The sequence below is a fragment of the Scyliorhinus canicula genome, chromosome 10, assembly GCF_902713615.1.
Source record: "Scyliorhinus canicula chromosome 10, sScyCan1.1, whole genome shotgun sequence".
Classification (NCBI taxonomy): domain Eukaryota; kingdom Metazoa; phylum Chordata; class Chondrichthyes; order Carcharhiniformes; family Scyliorhinidae; genus Scyliorhinus; species Scyliorhinus canicula.
In genome coordinates this window covers 108,343,950-108,367,714 of record NC_052155.1, presented here as the reverse complement: position 1 = coordinate 108,367,714, position 23,765 = coordinate 108,343,950, and the positions used below count along the sequence as shown (strand labels likewise).

At 45.9% G+C, this 23,765-nt stretch overlaps 1 protein-coding gene across 1 annotated transcript in view; it reads right to left on the bottom strand.

Moving 5' to 3' along the window:
* LOC119972134 (centrosome and spindle pole-associated protein 1) overlaps positions 1-23,765 on the bottom strand; it is a 354,916-nt gene that overhangs the window by 242,474 nt on the left and 88,677 nt on the right. The window contains exons 7-9 of the mRNA XM_038808467.1: positions 22,165-22,370; positions 20,692-20,787; positions 8,400-8,501 (exon numbers count right to left, since the gene is read on the bottom strand). Coding sequence (XP_038664395.1) covers positions 8,400-8,501; positions 20,692-20,787; positions 22,165-22,370 — 404 coding nt within the window. The remainder of the gene's footprint in view (positions 1-8,399; positions 8,502-20,691; positions 20,788-22,164; positions 22,371-23,765) is intronic.

Here is a 23,765-nt window from a genome sequence, read left to right as displayed (position 1 = left end):
GGGCAGGGAGCGCGCGAGGCAGGGAGCGCGCTAGCAGAGGCGGCGAGGCGGGAGCGGGCGAGGCAGATGGACGCGGGCGAAGGCAGGGGAAGCGGGGCGAGGCAGGAGAGCGGGCGAGGCCGGGAGCGGGCGAGGCAGGAGCGGCGAGGCAGGGAGCGGGCGGCCAGGGAGCGGGCGAGGCAGCGCGAGCGCGCGGCAGGATCCGCGCGCGATGCAGGGAAGCTGCGCAGAGAGGGACAGGAGCTGCCGAGAGACAGGGAGCTGCCGGAGAGCAGGGATCGCGCGAGAGAGCCACAGAGAGCGAGGACGAGCGGCGAGACCGAAGAGAGAGCCGGAGAGCGCGTTGAGAGCGAGCAGCGAGCAAGAGCCTGTCAGAGCGAGCAAGGAGTGACTGAGAGAGAGAGAGAGAGAGAGACAGAGAGAGAGAGAGTGTAACAGCGAGACAGAGAGAGAGAGAGAGTGTGACAGAGAGAGAGAGAGAGAGACAGTGAGACAGAGAGAGAGAGACAGAGAGACGGAGAGATAGAGACAGAGTGAGAGAGAGAGAGACAGAGAGTGAGAGAGAGACAGAGAGAAATGAAATGAAAATCGCTTATTGTCACAAGTAGGCTTCAAATGAAGTTACTGTGAAAAGCCCCTAGTAGCCACATTCCGGCGCCTGTTCGGGGAGGCTGGTATGGGAATTGAACCGTGCTGCAGGCCTGCCTTGGTCTGCTTTAAAGCCACCTATTTAGCCCAGTGCGCTAAACCAGCCCCTAGACGGAGAGAGAGAGAGGCGGGGAGCGCGAGAGGCGGGGAGCGCGAGAGGCGGGGAGCGCGAGAGGCGGGGAGCGCGAGAGGCGGGGAGCGCGAGAGGCGGGGAGCGCGAGAGGCGGGGAGCGCGAGAGGCGGGGGATTCGGATGAGGCGAGAGGCGGGCGAGCGCGAGGCGGGGAGCGCGAGAGGCGGGGAGCGCGAGAGGCGGGGAGCGCGAGAGGCGGGGAGCGCGAGAGGCGGGGAGCGCGAGAGGCGGGGAGCGCGAGAGCGGGGAGCGCGAGAGGCGGGGAGCGCGAGAGGCGGGGAGCGCGAGAGGCGGGGAGCGCGAGAGGCGGGGAGCGCGAGAGGCGGGGAGCGCGAGAGGCGGGGAGCGCGAGAGGCGGGGAGCGCGAGAGGCGGGGAGCGCGAGAGGCGGGGAGCGCGAGAGGGGGGGAGCGCGAGAGGCGGGGAGCGCGAGAGGCGGGGAGCGCGAGAGGCGGGGAGCGCGAGAGGCGGGGAGCGCGAGAGGCGGGGAGCGCGAGAGGCGGGGAGCGCGAGAGGCGGGGAGCGCGATAGACGGGGAGCGCGATAGACGGGGAGCGCGAGAGACAGAGAGAGCAGGAGAGAGCGAGACCGAGAGAGCGAGAGACCGAGAGAGGGAGACCGAGAGAGAGAGAGAGAGAGAGACCGAGAGAGAGACTAAAAGGAAGAAAGAACAGAGAAAGCGAGAGAGAGACCGAGAGAGAGAGAGACAGAAAGAGGGAGAGAGAGACAGAGACAGAGAGGGAGACAGAGAGCGAGTTTTGTGAGGGCCACGAAGAATACAGCAGGAGTTGAAGGATAGAAAGAAATAACATTTATTTACAATAACATATATATATATATATATATATATATATATATATACACACACACACACACAACAGCAGCAGCAACTTCCCTTGCTGCTCACTCTCCTCTCGGCGGTTCCAAACTGGCCAGTTTTATTTATGCAGGGAATCTGCTAATGGTTTTTCCACCCCCCTCATTGGGGAAGCTCATATTCCCAAAGGATTGTGGGATTGCCATTAGTCCCCAGCCAGTGGTAAGCAAGCAGGTTATAACATCCCTCCCCCCCAAAGTCCAAGGAATCCACTGAAGACCCTGGCGAAGGAGCGCGTCGGACTCGTTTTGCCGCAGGCTGTACATCATTTGCATGAGGCACTGGATCGGGCGGCGTGTAACGAGACGGAGAACGGCGCTTCCGTGTTGAACGGCGTAACGGTTGTACATTCACGGCCCGTGGGCCCGAGGATTCCCCCTCGGAGGCGTCCTGTGTCGCCATCTCGGCGTCAGTCTGCTGCCTCAATCATCTCAGCGTCTCTATCTCCAAGCAGTTCTGCAACAACCTGCGCATGCTTCGAGTGCGGCACCAGAGGAAGATTGTGAGGAATACTTTCCACTTTGTCTGGTCTCTGTGGCTGTAGAAATGAGCTCCGGGGGCGGAGAAACTTTGGAAGGGATGGTCTTCTGGACCGAATGTGGTCTACATGCTTGCGCTGGAGACGACCCTGGGCTTGCACTGAGCACCACCAGCAAAATTTCGAACGAACACTGGGTCACCGGGAGCAAACTGCCAAATCGGCCGATGCCGAGAAAAACCATGTCCCTGCCGTTCTTGTGTGCGGCGTACTTTTGTGCCAATGTCCGGGAAGGTCATGCTAAGGCGGGTGCGAAGTCTCCGGCCCATTAGGAGTTCTGCGGGCGCTACTACAGTCACTGCATGTGGGGTGGTCCTATATGAAAACAAAAAATGAGCCAGTCCCGTATCCATCGACCCGGAAGACTGCTTCTTTAGGCTTCATTTGAATGTCTGCACTGCGCGCTCCGCCAACCCATTTGAAGCCGGGTGGTATGGAGCAGTGCGGATAGGGCGTATGCTGTTCATCTTCATGAACCTCGCAAACTCCAGACTTGTGAATGGAGTGCCGTTGTCCGTGACCAGCACCTCGGGGAGGCCATGCGTACTGAAAGACAAACGCATCATCTCTATTGTTGTGCCTGCCATCTTATGCACCTCTAGCCATTTAGACTGGGCATCGATTAATAGAAGGAATATGGATCCTTGAAAAGATGCCGGCGAAATCCGCATGCAAGCGCGCCCAACACCGCTTGGAGCAGTTTTGGGATACCTTCTCAATGTCAGTGTCGAGGCCTGGCCACCAGACATAACTGGGCCAACATTTTCATTTTGGTCACATCTGGATGTCCATTGTGCAAGTCTCTTAGTATCAGCTCCTGTCCTTTTTCCAGGACAATCACATGCGTCCCCCACAAGAGGATGCCATCTTCCACGTAAAATTCTGACAGCTTGGAGGAAAATGCCCGCAACTCGCCTGGGAGCTGTCTATGCTGCCCACCATATAGGACTATGTGCCAAACCTTTGACAGGACTGGCTCCGTCTGGGTCCACTCACAGATCTCTGACGCCGTGACAGGCAGGGTGTCCATAAAATTTAGGGTTGCAATCACCTCACCGGTCCGGGGGTCGACATGGGGCCGGTCGATAAAGGCAAACGGCTCAGTGCGTCGGCATTTGCTATCTGGGTTCCTCGTTTGTGCTCCAGAGAATACTCGTAGGCAGCGAGCAACAAAGCCCAGCGCTGGATCCGTGCGGAAGCAATGGGCGGTATTGGCTTATCCTCTCACAAAAGTCCCAGCAGAGGCTTATGATCAGTCACGATAGTGAAGTGGCGGCCATACACGTACTGGTGGAAGCGTTTCACTGCAAAGACCACCGCCAGGCCCTCCTTCTCGACCTGCGCATACTTTTTTTCCGCTGCAGTCAATGTGCGGGAGGCGAAAGCTATCGGCCGCTCAGCCCCGTTCTCCATCTTGTGGGACAGGACGGGCCCAATACCATACGGGATGCATCACATGTGATGAGCAAAGGCTTTTCAGGATCATAGTGAGTTAGTAACCCAGACGACGACAATTGTTGTTTTACCCACAAGCGGTTTCTTGCGGCTTACCCCAAACCCAAGCGTGATTCTTCTATAGCAGAAGGTGCAACGGGGCCAGCGTAGTTGCCAGATTGGGGACGAACTTCCAGTAATAGTTTACGAGGCCGAGAAAAGGATGAAGATGCGAAGTGTCAGTCGGGGCGGAGGCCTGTTGAATTGCGCGCACCTTCTCTGCGACGGGGTGCAAACCTTCGCGGTCCACCCGATAACCCAGGTAGACTACTTCCTTCGACTGAAAGATGCACTTTGTGCGACGCAAACTGACTCCAGCCTCCGAAATGCGTCTAAGGACAGCCTCCAAATTTTCCTGCTCCGACATCCCTGTAATCAAAACGTCATCTAAGTGGACAGCGACATGCGGTAAACCTCTCAAAATGCCCTCCATGACGCATTGAAAAATAGCACAGGCAGAGGATACTCCAAAGGGCAATCGTATATATTCATACAGGCCCCGGTGTGTATTAATCGTTACATATGGCTGGGAGGCAGGGTCCAGCTCCAACTGTAGGTAGGCATGACTCATATCTAATTTCGTGAACGAGAGTCCGCCTGCAAGCTTCGCGTAGAGATCCTCTATGCGAGGCATTGGATATCGGTCGAGTCAGGAAGCCGTATTCACTGTAAGTTTATAGTCGCCGCACAAGCGAACTGTGGCATCTGGCTTCATTACAGGTACAATTGGTGCTGCCCAGTCAGCGAAACGGACGGGCCTGATAATACCCAAAGTCTCCAAACGAGTGAGCTCCCCTTCTACCTTCTCGAGCAAGGCGTAAGGCACCAGGCGCACCTCGAAATAGTGCGCCGTGGCTCCTGGTTTGACTTGGATACGGGCTACAGCCCCTTTTATTTTCCCCAAACCGGGCTGCAATACATCTGGGTATCGTCCTAGCATCTCAGTCAACCCTCCAGAAACTGTTTGGAGGATATGCTGCGACTGCAGCCGCAAATGGCACAACCAGTCCTGACCCAACAGGCTGGGCCTGTGGCCGCGCACTACGATAAGTGGGAAACGCCCCTCCTGGTGTCCATAAACAACAGGGGTCATCATAGTTTCTGCAATGTCCAATGGTTCCACCGTGTAGGTGGCCAACCTGGCCTGTGTGCCGGTTAATGTAAGGGTCTGTATACCCTGCTTGATGTGGTCGAATGTCCTCTGGGCGATCACGGAGACCGCTGCGCCAGTGTCCAACTCCATCTCAAGCGGGTGACCATTGACCCGTACTGTCACCTTAATGGGAGCCACACGGGGAGCTGCCACATAATGCAGCTGCAGGCAGTCGTCCTCCGTCTCCACGTCTCCACGTCCTCGGGAGTAGTCGCCGCAGGTTCAGCCAAATGGGAAGTACAGCCCCTGGGCTGGCCCCAGTTTCGGTCGGAACGACGGCACCTCTGGCACGCCCCGGACCGGCATCCGCGACGGGGTCGGCGCCCACAAGTCTGACACGGACATGGCTCCTCATCCATTGGTTCTGGAGAAGGCTCCCTTCGGGGAGGAATGTCCGACGGCCACTGGCGTCGATCCAGGCGTCGCCTCGTCCAAGGTAGCGCAGGGGTGCGGGGGGACGCTTTCGGATGGAAGGGGTTGCGCCCCAAAGCATGCACCTCCATTACCTGTAGCTCCTGCACTCCCCATGCTGTGCTTTCACGGGACAATACTATTTGAATGGCCTGTTGAAAAGTCAATGTTGGCTCAGCTAACAACTTTCTCTGGGTGGCCGCATTGTTAATACCGCAAACCAGTCGGTCGCGTAATATTTCTGACAAGGTCTCACCATAGTCACAGTACTCCACAATCCTGCGTAGCCTGGATAGAAACTCGGCAAGGGATTCTCCTGGGGTCCTCTCAGTGGTATTACACCGGGAACGTTGGACTATCATGGACGGGGTTGGGATAAAATGTTGCCCCACTCAGTTCACAAGTTAATCAAACGCTTTGGTGTCTGGCGCAGCTGGGTACGTAAGGCTCCTAATCACCCCAAACGTATGCGGGCCGCAGGCAGTGAGCAATATAACCACCTGGCGCTCGTTTTCGGTGATGTTATTTGCCCGTAAATAGTAACACATCCGTGGTTCCAGCTTTCCAGCACAGCGTCAAAAACATCCAAACGTCCATACAGAGGCATGGTGTAATAGAAAACAACTTCCAACCTGTATCCAAAAAAAATCCAGGGAGATGGGTTCAGCAGTGTAGACAGCTATTCACTTTAACCCTCGTCGCCAATTTTGTGAGGGCCACGAAGAATCCAGCATGAGAGAGAGAGAGAGAGAGAGAGAGAGATTGTGTGATCGAGGCCGAGATACAGAGAGGCCGAGAGACAGAGAGGCCGAGAGACAGAGAGGCCGAGAGACAGAGAGGCCGAGAGACAGAGAGGCCGAGAGACAGAGAGGCCGAGAGACAGAGAGGCCGAGAGACAGAGAGGCCGAGAGACAGAGAGGCCGAGAGACAGAGAGGCCGAGAGACAGAGAGGCCGAGAGACAGAGAGGCCGAGAGACAGAGAAAAAGAGAAATAGGTTAGTTAGCTTGCCATTAGTGGTTGGCAAAATGCTTGAATCTATTATTAGCGATCTGTTAATAAGACACTTATACAATCAGAACTGTTAGGCAGAGTAAACATGAATTTATGAAAGGGCAATCACGATTTACAAATCTGTTGAGTTTATTGAGGTTCTAACTGACAGGGTAAATAAGGGGGAACTAGTGGAAGTAACAGGCGCAAATTTTCAAATGTAATTCAATAAGATGCCACACAAAAACCCTATTACATACAACATGGGATTGGAGGCAATACACTTGCATGGATTGAGGATTGGTTAATGAGCAGAACATAGAGTAAGGATCATTTTTGGCCTGGCAGGCAGTAAATAATGGAATACTACAAGGAACAGCTATTCACAATCTATGTCAATTACTTAGATGAAGGGATAGAATGCTTACGTAAGTTTGCTAACGATATAAAGTTAGATGAGAAAGTAAGTTGTGAGTATCATACAATGGACATAGATAGGTTGAGTGAATGGCCAAGAACCTCCGCTCTACCTCCTTTTCCACTTTACCTCTTTTCAAAATCCTTTAGATATTTAATTTCCATATTTTGATCACCATTTGACCATATCACTGTAATGGGTATTAGATCAAGCCCATTTATCTCTATTAGTGTCATTAATTCAGATTTTATGAATATTTAATGCATGCAGGTAAATCCATGTCCCCATTAATCTGAAACTATCTAAACTTGCTGACATACCTTTGTGCTGTGATTTACAATTTACACAAAGAAACATCAATGCCAAGGATGCTTTCAAACTCCCAAAAAGTACAAAGTAAAAACTCAAGCAGAAATAAGACTCGTTAGTCCGGGCTCAGGAACTATATGCTGTATATCCTTACCATGGAATACAAAAGTGCAAGATTAGTCGTTTGATAGTAGAACTTGAGTACTGCTGAAGAGAGACATGTTGAATCAGGGCAAGAATACCAGTCTAAGGGGAAAAGAACAATTTGCACTGTACTGAAAAAATGCTGATTGGATGTCAAGTGAACTCTGATTGATAACGGCATTGCCATGGAAAATGAACCAGATGGTTATGGGAATGAATCAATGAATGGCTGTCACTTAATTTTGTTTAGTTGAAACAGGCGCAATGTGTGTACATGTTCTCTCTGTCTGTGAAGAACAGGGCCTTGTGTATTAATATGTGTAGCTTCCAGTATACCCAAATGCACCACACTGCAAGCCTGACTGACAATCTTAAATTGGTTGTCAGCATAATTCTTAGCATACTGAATATTATTTCGCAAATGTTGTCCAATCGTGGAATTATATCTAATGTTGGATATTGTTTTGAGTTTTGCAGGCACTGGCTCGTTGTGTACTATCTGTATTTTGCCCATTGCAAATAGCGGCAGGACATGTTGTTCTATATCTGCAAGTCTTTGGGACATACAGCCTACATACTTAGCATGACACTGGCACTGAAATTCATATACCACATTACTCATTTGTGTGATAGGCAGAACATCATTTTGGCTCGACAGTAGAATCCTGATAGTGGCGAATTAATACCACTCATGTTGCTGATGTGTGAAACAGGTAGCTCAAATTTTTAAGCTATCTTGCCCTTTTAGGGTAATCTTAAGTATACCGGACACTTTACAAGCTGATACGTGGTGGTCTTAGGCCCGTGGGTTTGTGAGATATACAGCGCAAAATGATCTGACCAGGATGCAGGACCAATTTAAGAGTCAGTGTGGCGCACTTGCATTAACTGGAAGCTGCATCAATTAGCATACATGAACCTGTTTTTTGCAGACAGGAGGAACATGTTCATAAATTGTACCCGTTTCAGCTAAACAATATATGTCACAGCCATTCGCTGATTCATTCCCTGGGGCAATGTCTTGACCAATCAGGGCCAAGTTGCCTGGTTTAAATTTCTAACAATGTTTGGCAGTTTTCTATCAGTCACCACCATCTCCATGGCAATGTCTCTTTCTATCAGAGTCCACTTGCTAACCAATCAGCATTTTCTTCTCACACAGTACAAGTTGTTGTTTACCCCTTACACAGGTATTCTTGTAAAGTGTCCTTATGAGTGCAAGACGAAAAGCTTCAATACGTCTCTCTATTCAGCAATACGCAAATGCAAGATTGTGAACATTTACCTAGATTTTCCTGCTGCTGAAACAGGTCGTCTTCTAGAATCTTCCTTGTAGTCCTCTTCAATGTATGCTGGTAGTTTGTGATCACTCCTCTCTTTATTTTGCCTGCAGTAGAGGGTTTAGCCAATGGCATGTCAAAAACATTGTATGTATTTCATGTTTTTATCAACAGCTTCTGTTGGATTTGATTTTCAATAAAGGGGAAAAATTACTCAGTCACTGGTGAACTTAACACAAAGAATCAAAGAATCTCAACTGAGTATCAGAACTAGTGATGCCAAGCAAGTAGTTTCAATGTACAAGTGTTAAGTTGTCAGAGCTCATCATTAAAGTTGAGTTAACCAGACAAAGTTCAGGTTTACAAATAATTTATAGTATAGTACACATATTTGAACTTGTGAAATTATTTTAATACATCATAAATGCAATGTGCAATCTAGGAATTTAGTGCATAGTCAACTGTATCCCACTCCTCAAATAGGAGTACTTATTGGTATTCTGTTCAACATTCATCTTTCAACGGACAGTACCATTACAAAATAGAATAGATCATTTATTACCCTGTCATTTATGGAACATTACTGATGTCGATTGGTTACCATTGTTGCCTACATAACAGCCAATGCACTTCAAAATAAATTCACTTTGAAATAGCTTTGAAATGTTTCAATATTTTACGGCAATATAAATAAATGCATACATTTATTAATACAAAGGAACCATCTCATTTGAATTTGATGTGGTTCACTGAGAACACAAAGGAATGTAATTTCCACTTTGTAGTAATCTATTTACTTTCATGAATGGAGCTGGTTTGGTAATTACTTTCTATATTTGAAAATGAAATGAAAATCGCTTATTGTCACAAGTAGGCTTCAATGAAGTTACTGTGAAAAGCCCCTAGTCGCCACATTCCGGCGCCTGTCCGGGGAGGCTGGTACGGGAATCGAACCGTGCTGCTGGCCTGCTTGAAAAGCCAGCGATTAGCCCTGTGAGTTAAACCAGAATACTACGGGGTTAAAATGATCAGACTAATACTATACATTTTCTCACCAGATAAAGAAAAGGAAGCAGTACATGCAGCACAGATTTAAAAACATAAATACGAGGAATAGACCACATGGCTCCTCTGTAAAAGCATGCAATAAACAGCAGGTTATGTTTCTTTTCTGCAGAACTGACATATTGTAGTTAAATCAAAACAAACAACAGTTCCCCATATAAATACCTTACTGGCATCTACGGAGGCATATAAATCAGGAAAGCTAAACCAGTCCCCAGTCTTTGCAGAGTTAGTTAATTTCAGTCAAGCCAACAGTTGGATGTGACAATTTGAGAGAGGAGAGCAAAAACAAAATCAGGTAGGATTCTCGAATATCCAATTATCCCAGGTGGAAAGGGCCTTTGTGTTAATGTTGAGTGAGGCCAGGCTGAGATATTTAAAAAATCAAATAGCCTTTCAACATTCAACCATGCATGAAAATGGTCATTTGTGCAAATTGCTGGACATCCATGGAATCATAATCCAGCATAGGTTTACAATTTCAACATTAATGGCAGGTAATCTAAATTTCTACCTCTTTCATTCAACAATTTGCATTTAAACAGAACACTACAGAAACTGACAGCAATCCGAATTCTTAAATATTATTGACTTGAAATAGAAACAATTTGAAGTCCTAACTTTAACTACTATCAGATCACACCACCACTTAAAGTATGCGAGAGCTACTCCAAGAATTGTCTTCCAGAGAGAAACTCAATTGACCCATGGGGATACAGGAGTGGTCTTCGTCATATAATTCCTGCCATGCAGAGAACAACAAGTGCCAAAACCTATTATCCAATGAATACCAACACAATTTAATTCCAATTGAATAACGTGGCAGACAGGTAACATTTAGAGGGACTGGAGCAGAAATTGACGACACTAGACTGTGCAGAACAACAAATTGATAAAACAGTGGATGGTGTTCAAAAAAGCATTGTGAATACTCCGAAAGATCAAGAATTCTACTTGTGCAATCGCATATGATCCCATAGCATTTACCGCACAGAAACAGGCCATTTGGCCAACTGGTCTGCGTTAGTGTTTAAAACGTCTCAAGCCTCCTCCCATCACGTTACGTCTAACTACATCTTCATATCCTTCGACATTTTTCTTTGTATATACTTATCTAGCTTCACGTTATGCTATTCGTCTTGGCCACAGCTTGCACAGCACATTCCACATTCCTACCACTCTCCAGGTAAAGAAATTTCTCTTGAATTCTTTATTGGATTTTAATGACAACCATAAAAGTTATTGCCTCTGGTTTTGAACTCCCCAACCACCCCTCTATGCCCACACAATCAAACCTCTTCATCATTTTAAAGAGCCTGTTGAGGTGATCCCCAAGCTTTCACTACGGGAGAACAGATTCCAAGCCTGTTCTGTCTTTCCTAATGGACAAAGTCTCCATTCTGGAATTATTTTTGTAGATCGCTATACCCATTTCATAACCTGTAGGCCAGAACTTTACACAATACATTGTGGTGTGAAACAAGGTTCTTTACAAGTTTAACATAGCTTCCAGGTTTTTCAATTATTTTTGTAATTCATTTGCGGGATGTGGGTGTCACTAGCTAGGCTAGCATTTATTGCCCATCTCTAGTTGCCCTTCAGAAGGTGATGGCAAGTTGCTTTCTTGCAGGCTCATGTGTTATTAGAGAGAAGGAACTCCAGGATTTTGACCCAGCAACAGAAAAGGAACGGCGGTATATTTCTAAGTCAGATGGTGAGTGACTTGGAGGGCAACCGCCAGGTGGTAGTCAAAGGTTTAGAAGGTGCTGCCTAAGGAATCTTGGTGAGTTTCTGCAGTGCATCTTTTAGGTAGTACGCACAGCAGCCACTGTTTGTCGATGGTGGAAGGATTGAATGTTTGTGGAAGGTGTAGCAATCAAGTGGGCTGCTTTTTCCTGGATGATGTCAAGCTTCTTGAGTGTTGTTGGAGTTCACTTATCCCGGCAAATGGAGAGTATTCCATTACACTCCTGACTTGTGTCTTATAGATGGTGGACAGGCTTTGTGGAGTCAGGAGGTGAGGTACCCGCCGCTGAATTCTTAGCCTTTGACCTGCTCTGGTAGCCACAGTATTTATATGGTTAGTCCAGTTCAGTTTCTGGTCAATGGTAACTCATAAGAAATGAACCCGAGCTTTCTTTGTGTTATTTTTGGCCGTTTTAACATGGACTACTACTACTTCTAATGATTTGTGGCCATGGGCTCATTGAATAAACATGGTGATTAAGAGAAGTCAGATATAGAACAAAACTGAAAGCACTTATAAGACCTGGCCAGCCTCCCGCATTCTATCCCCATAAACACTGCACCAATGCCCTCACAAACACTGTTCCATTCACCCATCACCTCTATACTTATTGACTATATTGGCCTTGTTAAGCAAGCCTCTACTTTAAAGTTCTCACTCTTATATTCAAATCTTATCTCCTCCAGCCCTGCAAGATATTTGTACTCCTGCATTTCTGGCCTGTTGTGTATCCCCAAATTTAAATCTCTCTACTACACTGACCTTGACTTAATTTGCTTCAAGGTTTGGTATTATTTTCTTATACACTCTCCTTATGTGGCTTGGTATCAATGTGGTTTATATAATGCTCCTACAAAGTGCCTTGGGATTATTTTTAACCACGTTAAAAGCGCTAAAATACAAGTTGCTGTCGAAGAGATCCCCTGGACTGGAAGCGATATAAAGAACAGCAAACAGATACAATGAATATGGTAAGAGCTACAAAAAGGAACAGGAGAAAATGCTTTCAATGGATATCAAGGGGAACATTGAAGGTATTTATGAATATATGAAGAGAAAATGAATGGCTTAAACTAAAGTGGGCCCCTTAACCACAAATGCTGATGATACTGTATTGGAAATTCAGAATTGGCATACTTACTAAATAGTGATTTTGAAATATAATGGATACAAGAAAAACTTTTTTAAAAATCAGAGAGAGAAACTAACTGATTCAATATAAATAAAAACATGGTGATGGAGAAACAATGTTACTGAAGATAGATTAATCCAGTTTCCTCCCACAAGTCCTGAAAGACGTACTGTTATGTGATTGGACATTCTGAATTCTCTCTCAGTGTACTTTTCCTTTGTTCTTTTATGAGAGGTATGGACAGGGTGGATAGCACCAAGCTTTTCCCAAGAGTGGGGTGTCAGTTACAAGGGGTCACGATTTCAAGGTGAGAGGGGGAAAGTTTAAGGGAGATGTATGTGGAAAGTTTTTTACGCAGAGGGTGGTGGGTGCCTGGAACGCTTTACCAGCGGAGGTGGTAGAGGCAGGCACGATAGCATCATTTAAGATGCATCTGGACAGGTATATGAACGGGCGGGAACAGAGGGAAGTAGACCTTGGAAATAGGAGACAGGTTTCGATAAAGGATCTGGATCGGCGCAGGCTGGGAGGGCCGAAGGGCCTGTTCCTGTGCTGTAATTTTCTTTGTTCTTTGTACCCGAACAGACATCGGAGTGTGGCAACTAGGGGCTTTTCACAGTAACTTCACTGCAGTGTTAATGTAAGCCTACTTGTGACAATAATAATGATTATGATTAATCTCCTGGACAAAATGATTTCCACCCAGGGTATTAAAAGAAGTCGATCAGGAAATCATTAATGCTGTTACAACCATGTGAGAAGAAGTGAACTGGCTCCCCTCTGTTCAACCTCCTTAGCAAAGGTGTCTTTTTTTACAAGCATATGCCTTTTCCAAATCAGAATGCGTTTAACTATGTAAGCTGTGAGCAATAAGGAGCTAATTAAATAAGGTTTTCTCGAGTTAAAGAGAGCAAATTTATAATCCAATAAACCCAAGAAAACAAAATGCAATATCACACGCACGGGTATCAGAAATAAGAGAGGTTAGAGTCCAATGGGGGGAAAAAAAGGTAGAATATACGGTTACGTGTCCTTTTGACTGTCCCAGAGGTATAGATTTTAAACACTGTAAGGTTAGCTGTTTTTTGGATCCAGTCAGGCGCAGAAGAGGTTGCAGTTATTATGAAATCTCAGATCGCTGGTGAGCTTCCAATAACATTGACTTCTCAAACTGGGTAAAGAGAGAGGGGGGAGAGCCCCTTTCAGCCTGTCGCCTCTGCTGAAGTCTTTCTTGCAATTCCTCTGCTGTGGCTGCAGCGTGGCCTGTTATGCTTCACCCATTGGCCGAAAACTTCCATCATCGTTCGCAGCTCGGATGTTCAGATGCCGCTGAAAATTAATGTGCTTTTGACTGGAACAGCAAATTTTCCATTCTCGTTCGCAACAGGTCCTGCCACGGACGAGACCGGGAATCCTGCCCATTTTCTATTTCCAAGTTGTTTTGGGTGGGTCTGTCTGTAGCAGCTGTTGCGTCAATATTCAGTACTTTTAATTTCATGCAAGATATTAAGAAATACAAAACAAAATAAAAACACATTCACTTCCATTCACCCTTTATGAATTGCAACCGTTCTGCTCTACTGTGGTCTTGGTGCACAGACGACCCTGGAAAGTCCTACATTGGTTTTTCCTTTTCAGATGGCTGTTTAGGAACAAAACCTGTCTTCATTTGAAAAGATTAGGCTGACATCAGGGTTCAGAAGTTGCTTAATTAGTTTTGGTGGTTAGCTTGACACAATTTTGTCAGTAACCCTGTTCCATGCTGTAACTCAGGATTAAGTATCATCTAAGGGTCAGGATGAAGTGTCATCTAAGCAGTGCTTCTCAAAGTGTGGTACGCGTACCGGTGCCGGTACGCGAGCCATCGTCTACCGGTACTTGGTTTTTCCAGAAAAGAAAGAGACAGTAATCCTGGATTGGCTTGTTTCGCTCACCGGTCTCTGGCACATTGAAAAAAAAAACTGCCGGTACGCCACATCAGATAGTTTGAGATGCACTGATCTAAGGGGTTTGCTTGGGTTATGTAGCTGTTAGCCCCAGATTGCTGCTGACAGTCAAGCTGCCCTTGGCTACCTGTCGGAGTGTTCTGTGCTTCTCACTGACCCATCCTACGTGCTGTTTAAGCACTAACATGCAAACTTTTAAGATGGTTAACCAGGGCTAATTGAGTTTAACCCCTCGCTGTCCATCTCTAAAACCTGTCAATTTATTAGCTCCAAACTAGCCATTCTTACAAATCTGATTTCTAGGTTAGTGAGCTGTAAGTGGATTTTTTCCATCTGTAGGAATTCTGGTTTTGATCGCCATTTCACTTCTAGTGAATTTAAAACTTGGTCTGTTTCTTCTTACTTCGAGGTTAACCCCCTGCATGGGTTTCACTGCGATTATCCTTGTGATCGCCACAAGTATTGTCTGTTTTGGAGTAGGTTCTCCCCACTTCCTCTTTTGCTTTGGGAATGGGCATACCCCTAACCTGTTACTACTGTCCCCAAGTGGATATTGCACTCTTGCTTTACACTCCTGTGGCTCTTTAACTGGAACACATGCCGTGAATGTGTCTGTTAAACAGATCAGTCGCTCTCTTCCTTCATCCTTCTTAACTTTTACAGACCCTTTCATTGACATGGTTTACTCCTCCGGGCCTTGCTTCACCCTTTTAACTCCCTCAGTTTTTAGATTTACTTTTTTTACTGCTGCTGGTCTGTTTTTGGCCCTTTTAAATTCAAATGACTGTTCCTTAGCTACTGCAAATCCCATGGATTCTATTTTGACGTGTTTTACTTCTACTAGCCTAGCCTTGGCTTTTTTAAGGACTAGTCGTTCTTCCCTGGCTACTCTAACTCTAACAGGTTCCACCGTCCCTTGTAAGATGTTCAAACCCCTCTCAGTTCCCTGTACTCTTACAGATTCCTGCTGACCTTCTCCAGCTTTTTTAGACTCTCAAGATGGCCACTGACCTGTTGGGAGTACAATTCTCCAGCCTCATGGGGCTAAACAGCTGGCTTGTAATGCAGAACAAGGCAAGCAGCGTGGGTTCAATTCCCGTACCGGCCTCCCCGAACAGGCTAGGGGCTTTTCACAGTAACTTCACTGAAGCCTACTTGTGACAGTAAGCGATTGTTGTTATTGTTGCCTCTACCTCCTTACACAGTTCGCAGTCTTATCTCCTTTTCTTACTGTCTTCTTTGTAATTCTCTCTCTTTCTCCCTTTCCTCAAATTTCAGTTCCAATTTTTACTGCTACAGCTTAATTTTGCTACCTTTTTTTCTGGCTCAGTGTCCTCAATTTCCACCTCCAGATCTTTTTTTATTACAAACATGTATCAAAACAGGTTACAGCAAATAAACACTTTGGGAAACATAATTCCCAGCAATCAACTGTACAGTCTACAGTTTTTTCCCCTTTTTCAGCCCCCCCGGTGCCGAACAGCTCCTCAAACACAGTCACAAACATACCCCACCTTTTCTCATACCCCACCCAAGAGCCCTTTAACGCATACTTTATCTTCTCTAACCGCAGGAAGTTGTACAGGTCACCCAACCAAGCCGCTTCCCCCAATGGCGATGCCGACCGCCACTTGAGCAATATTCGCCGCATTGCAATCAGAGGGGCAAAGGCCACGACATCGGCCTTCCTCCTCTCCATGAGCTCCAGCTTCTCTGAAACCCCAAACATCGCCACCAAAGGGTCCAGTCCACCGCTTCCTCCACTATCCTGGCTAAGACCGCGAACACTCCAGCCCAGAATCGTCCCAAATTTTCACAATCCCAAACCATGTGCGTGTGATTCGCTGGCCCCCACCCACACCTCTCACACTCATCTGCTACTCCCTGAAAGAACCCACTCATTCACCACCTTAAGCTGTATCAGGCTTATTCTTGCACAAGAGGTCCCGTTTACCCTACGCAGTGGACTCACTCCATACTCCCCAATTGATCTCCCCTCCCAACTCCGCTTCCCATTTCTCCTTTATCTTCACCATCCGCTCAGCTACCTGCTCCCCCAGCCACTTGTGTATATCCCCAAATCTTCCCTCCCCTTCCACATCCAGTAGCAGCAGTCGCTCCCACAGGGTGTATCCCGGCAACCTAGGGAATCCGCTCCAGACCTTTCACGCAAAGTCCCAAACCTGCAGATACCTGAACTCACTCCCCCTCGGCAGCTCTACCATTTCCCTTAGCTTCTGCAGACTGGCGAACCCTTCCTCCAAATACAAATCCCTCACGTTGACCAGCCCCACTTCCCCCCACCTCCTGTATACACAATCCATCCCCCCGGCTTAAACCCATGATTCTCACACAGCAGCATTAGCACCGACATCCCTTCCACCCTAAAATGCCTCTTCAACTGATTCCATATCTTCACCGTGGACTGCACCATTGGGCTCCCTGAATACCTACTTGAAGCCATTGTCATTGCTGCCATCACCATAGCCCTCAAACTAGAACCCTTACAAGATTCCACCTCCATCCTAACCCACTTCATCCTTTCTCTTTCCCACCACCACCGCACCTTGTCCACATTTGCCACCCAATAATAATGAAGCAAGTCCCCTGCTGCCTCTCCTCTGTAGCAGGGTCCTCTCCACACCTTCAGCACCTCCCCCGCCCATACAAAGTCCAAAATGGTGGTGTCAACTTTCCAAAAAAAAGGCCTTTGGTATAAAGATCGCGAGAGCCTGAAAGATAAACAAGAACCTCAGCAGAATATTCATTTTCACCACTTGGACCCTCTCCGGCAACGTTAAGTGCAGTGTACACCACCTCTTAAGATCCTCCCCTGGCCTCCTCCACCAGCTTTGTTAAGTTCCACTTGTGGAGCCCCGTCCATTCCCTCGCTACCCGAATCCCCTCCCCAAATACCTAAACCTATCTCTTGCTACCGTAAATGGCAGCCCCCCTAAATAAGCCCCCTATCCCAGCTCATTCACCAGGAAACCTCGCTTTTCCCTACATTCAGTATGTACACTGAGCACCCTCCAAACCTCCCCAGCAGGCCCATAATCTTCCCATACTCTCCAACGGATCCGAAACATACAGCAAGAGGTCATCGGGATCGAGCAACACCCAATTCTGTCTCTGTCCCCTCATAATCCCCCGCCACTCCGTCGACCCCCCGAGAGCCATTGGCAATGGCTCTATGGCCAGTGCAAACAGCAACGGCGACAGCGGGTACCCCTGTGTAAGTCTAAGCTTTGTGAGCTTATATAATTCGTCCTCACCATCGCCCTTGGTGCCACATACAGCAACCGCACCCATATCACAAATCTCGGCCCAAACCCAAAGTGTCGAACTCCACATTTAATTCTTCCAAATGAGTGCCCTTAACGTCTGGCGAGTTACCTAATCTTGCTCTGTGAAAGCACTGACATATCACTGGCCCAAGAAACCTTTTAGCAGTTTTAAAATTGTTTTGAAGGAATTTACTTTCTCCACTCCAATTCTTTCGACAGTCTGTGGAAACAAATTCCAAGACGAGCCCCTAATTTTGTCACAACCAGTTGAGGAGAAGTGAACTGGCCCCCATTTGTTCAACCTCCTTAGTTGGTCACAACAAATGTTGAAGTTTCTTTTCCATGAGGATGTGCCTTTTTCCAAGTCAGAATGCATTTAACTTTTACGCTGTGAACAACAAGGAGCCAATCAAGCACTTTTTTCTTGAGTTAAAGAGTGAGCAAATATATTAACCACTAAACCTAACAAAAATAATAAAAATGTGGTGTCATATACACATGGGTATTAGAAATAAGCAAAGTTGCAGCCCTAGAAAAATAAGGGACAAGAATATATGGTTAAGTGTCCTTTGAATGTCCCCGAGGTGCAAATTCTAAACGTTACAGCTGATTTAAGTTAGCTGGTTTCTTGGATGTGATTAGATGTAAATGATGTTGCAGTTATTCTGAAATCTCGGTTCGTTGGTAGGTTTCCGATAATGTTGACTTCTCCAACCGGTTAATACACTTGGTTCCAAAAGTGAAAGGGAGAGAGAGACCCTTTCGCTGAAGTTTTTCTTGCAATATCTCTGCAGCAGTTGCAGCCTGGCCTGCTATGCTTCACCCATTTGTATTTTAAGGGGTTTTAGGTTAGTTGGTCGGTGGCAGCCATTGTTTCAATATCCAGCACGTTGCATTTTAGTGTCTCTTCCTTAAACAGTGACGAGTTTCAATGGATCTCCTAATTACAGGAAACGTCCATCTTTTCAAACCCATGTTTGCTTTTCCACCTTCATCTTAGAAAGTGGTCTTTTATTTAAGTAGTTTGTGTTCTCTCATTTCAAATTGCAAAATTTCCAGTCAATTAAAAGTTGAAAGGTCATATTTTTTTTAAATGAAGGGGCATAGCCTCATGGCAATGCATTCGTCATGATCTTCCAAACACTCTAAATGAGCAATTGTCACCTTTCACCCCACTATGTAAGATGATCAAGAGAGATAAGCTCTGAAAAAATGGGCCGATAAGTGTAACATCACTTACAGGGAATGTGCTGTTATGGGGGTAGCTGAGCTGATCAGAGATAGCCAAAGGTTTGTAAAGGGGTCACATCGAACAAACCAATTTAATTTTTGTTTGAGATGGAACATGATTTTTCAGGGATTTTCTATGCATGTTATTTATATGACTAACAGAAGAAATTTGATACGGTTCCATGAAAGAGACCATTAATGTAAATGAGTGTGCGTGGAATTGGAGGCAACACAGGCAGGAGACAGAATATATGTACTCAAATTGCCCAACAACCAGCCACCTTAAATATAGAGGCTTCATTTAAGATGACTAATGACACAGTAAACAGCATAGACGAGAGTATAAAGCTGCAATGGGACATTGATAATAGTGTCAAAGTTGTGGCAGATGAGTTCAACATGGGAAAGTGTGAGCTCATCTATTTTGAATCCAAGAATAGTAGATCAGTGTAGTTAATAAATGGCAAGAAACTGTGAATAAACAAGAGAGTTAAGATAAATAATTTAAATATCAGTACAGTAAGAAGTCTTACAACACCAGGTTAAAGTCCAACAGGTTTGTTTCAAACACGAGCTTTCGGAGCACGGCTCCTTCTTCAGGTGAAGAAGGAGCCGTGCTCCGAAAGCTCGTGTTTGAAACAAACCTGTTGGACTTTAACCTGGTGTTGTAAGACTTCTTACTGTGCTCACCCCAGTCCAACGCCGGCATCTCCACATCATGATTAAATATCAGTGAGCTAGGAACACCCCAGTCAAAGTCATGACACAGGAAGGAAGCCATTCAATCCATGGAATCCTGAGATCTCTCTGTAGAACAATCCAATCAATTTTATCCACGTTTTTGCACCGCATCTAACAATATGTTAACTCAATAAAATTATCATCTTGAGTCATGATGATTTTAAAAAATTCTACTTGCTCAGGTGAACTTTTCTTGGGGATCAGCAGTGTTGTTACAACTAACTGTAACCCAACTCTTGCGAACCAGTTCCTTCATGAGACATGTCATCACCGGAAACTCCAGGGGTCAGAATGCCTGATCTAATATTTCATCGACCAAGAAGAATCTGTACATAATTTTGATGGGCCAGTATATGCAGAACCAGGAAACCCAAGAATAAATCTTTTCAATCTTACTGCTCATAAAAGGGGCAGACATTTCCATTTCCTAAGTTAGGTTACTGGACCGGACTAAACCCCAGGGAATCTTCTTTCTCTCAACAAAAGTCCATTAGCCCTTTAATGGTTATAATGAATGATTATCCCACTTTTCCAAGATCTTAATTGCATTGTTTTTGCAGACACTGCCTGCATGTTGAACCAGGATTTAGAAAAATATTACTGCAACAGACATGTAATACAATATTTATAACAATTTCCTACATTCACACACATAAACCATAAATAATCTGTGCTTGGTGAGAAACAGCACAAACCTGTAAGACCCTTTACACCAGACCACAAACGTCCACTCACTAACTACTAAAGCCACCTCTGAGTTGAGGGTTCCATTTGTGTGGCAGGAGCTTGCATTGCACAGAGCTTCCAACATTTTATTCTGTGCCGAAGGTTTAGCTAGTAGATTCATGCCATTGAGTCTGTAGAAGCCATATATAGATGTTTTACATCAAGGGAGGTGGCTAATGGAGTAGAGGGCAAACTCCCAGGCTTCTACAAAAGCAAGGGGCAGACACCCATCTTGTCAAAGTTGGTCCCTATATCCTGACTGCAAATTTGGGGAAAATGCATAATTTTTGGAAACTTTCTACCCCACAATGTATTTGGAAACTTTGGCACAATAAAGGATCACTTCTGCTGGAAACATTTCTGCAATATAAACAGGATGTATGAATATCAACACGGGAACAATAACTCTGGATGATGACTCACCTGTTTTCATTTCTTGATCTCTGGAAGTAGTTGCCAGAATTTGGGAAATTATTTTCATATCCATCTGATCTTCTGTCTGTTTGTGTCTGAACATTTCTGGAAAGGAATAATCCATAGTTTAAATATTTTGCAGTGCTCTTTAATCAAAGGGACCTATGGCATGTGTGCCATTGTAAAAGTGTTGGAAAACATTTTGTTCCTGTACAATTCTACTTGTTTGCATTGACAGTAACAGTGAAGTTAATAGCAAACTAAACTATAAAACAAGCAGCTTTCGGACCACTATGGCATTGCATATCACCAAATTAAGTGACTTTAACGCATGCCTTAAACAGCAGTGTCACGTCAAACAGCGGAAAAATTGTGAAATAGTTTATAAGTGCCAGCAGTTAAGCTCTTTGACTGGTACAGGGCTGAGCAACTGGCCCTTTTACATCGGCCAGCAAAACCTCATCGGTGGTAATTTAATTGTGTGTTGCTTTCAATTGCATTATGGTTCTTGTTGACCATCCTCTGTCTCAGTGTCTCTTCCTTTTTATTCACTCCTTAAAACCCTACCTCATTGACCAAGCTTTTGATCATCTGGCCTAATATCACCTGATGTGGCTCAGTGTCCAATTTTGTTTCATAATACTCCTGTGAAACACCTTGTGACATTTTCACAGAATCATATCATGGAATTTACAGTGCAGGAGGCCATTCAGCCCATTGAGTTTGTACCGGTCCCTGGAAAGAGCACCCACCCTACTTAAGCCCACACCTCCAACCCCATTCCTGTACCCCAGTAACTCCACCTAACCTTTTTGACACTAAGGGGCAATTTAGCATGGCCAATCCACCTAACCACCTAACCGTTGAACTGTGGGAGGAAACCGGAGCAAACCCACGCATACACAGGGACAAAGTGCAACTCCATACAGACAGTCACCCGAGGCCGGAATTGAACCCGGGTCCCTGGAGCTGTGAGGCAGCAGTGCTAACCACTGTGCCACCGTGCTGCCCCTAAATTTTATTACATTGTACACTATAAATACAAGTTTTGTTTTTGGTTGGCCAACTTCTACAGTTTTATGATATGCTGCTCCATAAGAATGCAGGTTGAGAGACGATTTAAATAACAGAACTGCTCAATAGGCTTGAATAGCTTCTGTGAACCAGTTAGTTGTACAAGGTCTAAATGAGCTAACCGAAAAAAGAACAATCACAATGCAGTAATAGAACTTAAAAATAGTTTATAACGTGGTGTAGATTTCATGTTTTCCATCAGCAATTGAGAGCCTTAAGAGACCATATTCACAAAGCATGTCACTGTGAATCAAAATAATTTAAATATAGTTACCTGAGTGGACATTTCAGAACAATATTATCAATAAAAATTACAATAACAATTTAAAATGATCTATATTCAAATTATTTACTTTCTATTAACATTTTCCATTTTCCTGGACTGTAATAATGCTTCATCAATATTACCTTCTCTGACCAATCTCAGGATCATCAGATTTGCGGTATCTATCCTCTTCTTGTCGCTTTTGATTCAACAATTCCTCATAAGCCTCCATTGACGTATATGCATCTTTCCTATAAGAGGCTGGTTCATGTATGGGTGGATCTGATCTTATGTGAGCTTCACCATGAAAGGTGCTGTCCTCTGAAGGGTCAATATTCTCCTTATAGTACTGGTTAAAATTTTGAAATAAGTCAATTAGTATCCTAATAAATACATTAGTTCTCAAATTAAAATGCATACTGCAGTTAAAATACGAAATATTTTCTACATAAAATGCAATTAATATGAGAAATCATTTCATAAAATTTTAGAATGCTGAATGCCAGTATTAGAAATTGTCTGAGGGGGCTTCCGGTGGCGACCATGGAGTGAGTGGTCACACATTTTGTTGCTCCTGCTCGAGGTGGAATGGCTTGGTCCTTTTTCACCCGATTTAAGGGGTATTAATTGGTGTGACATGCAAGAGCACTGAGAAATAGAAGTGTGCCATCAGCAGGGCTAGTTTATGGTTTACCAGATAAGGAGTATAATGAGTAAGAGGCTGCAGCCTGGATGAGAGATTATTCGAGATGCGACAGAGGAAAAGATGGTGGAGGGTTCTGGGTGTGATTCCCTGCCCAGTGGTCTACTAAGCACTGGTGGATTTTCTGAACGCTACATTCCACCAGCAGAGGCAGGAGGCCTCAGAGGATCTGGCAACAGTGGTGGAGCCACTTAGGATGGCTATTGAGTGGAGCAGAGGCTGGAGGTGCAGGGCCTGGCACTCCAGAAGATGCAAGAGTCGATGGGAGAGCATGAGGACCGGCTGGCCTTGTTGAAGGCAGAGATAGTGTTCATGGCAGAGAGCCAGAAGAGGTTCAGGGAGTAAGTGGAGGATCTGGAGAATCGTTCCAGGAGGAAGAATCTCGGGATTGTGGAGCTGCCTGAAAAGGTTGAACAGTATGTGGGGTTTGAATGGCCCGGTTAAGGTCTTGCGTTGTCGTGCATTTAAGGAGTCTGAAGACGGACGTAGTGTTTTTTTCAGGAGACGCCGCTGAAGCTGGAGGACAGACGAGGCTAAGGAAGAGTTGGGGCAGGGGGCAGGTGTTCCATTTGAGGTTGGATATGATGACGAGGGCAATGACAATGTGGATAAATAGAAAGGTTGCTTTCGGGGTGGGAAGTATGGTAAATGACTGCGGGGAGGAAGGGGGTGTGTGGGAAGCTGGAGGGGATGCCAGTGGTTTAGTGAATGTACATGCTACAAATTGGGACAATATGGATTTTCTGAGGGTGGTTTTACCAAAGATTCTGGGCCTGGACACGCACCTGTGATTATTGGGGGGGATTTTAATGTGGTGCTGGATTCTAGGTTGGACCAGTCGTGCCCGAGGTCCTTGAAGGATTTGGCCATGGCAAAGGAGCTACTGCAGTTTATGGGACATATGGGGGGGGGGGGGGGGGGGGGAGAGGGAGAACATATGGGGGGGGGGGGGGGAGGAAGAGAGAGAGAGAGAGAGAGAGAGAGAGAGAGAGAGAGAGAGAGAGAGAGAGAGAGAGAGAGAGAGAGAGAGAGAGAGAGAGA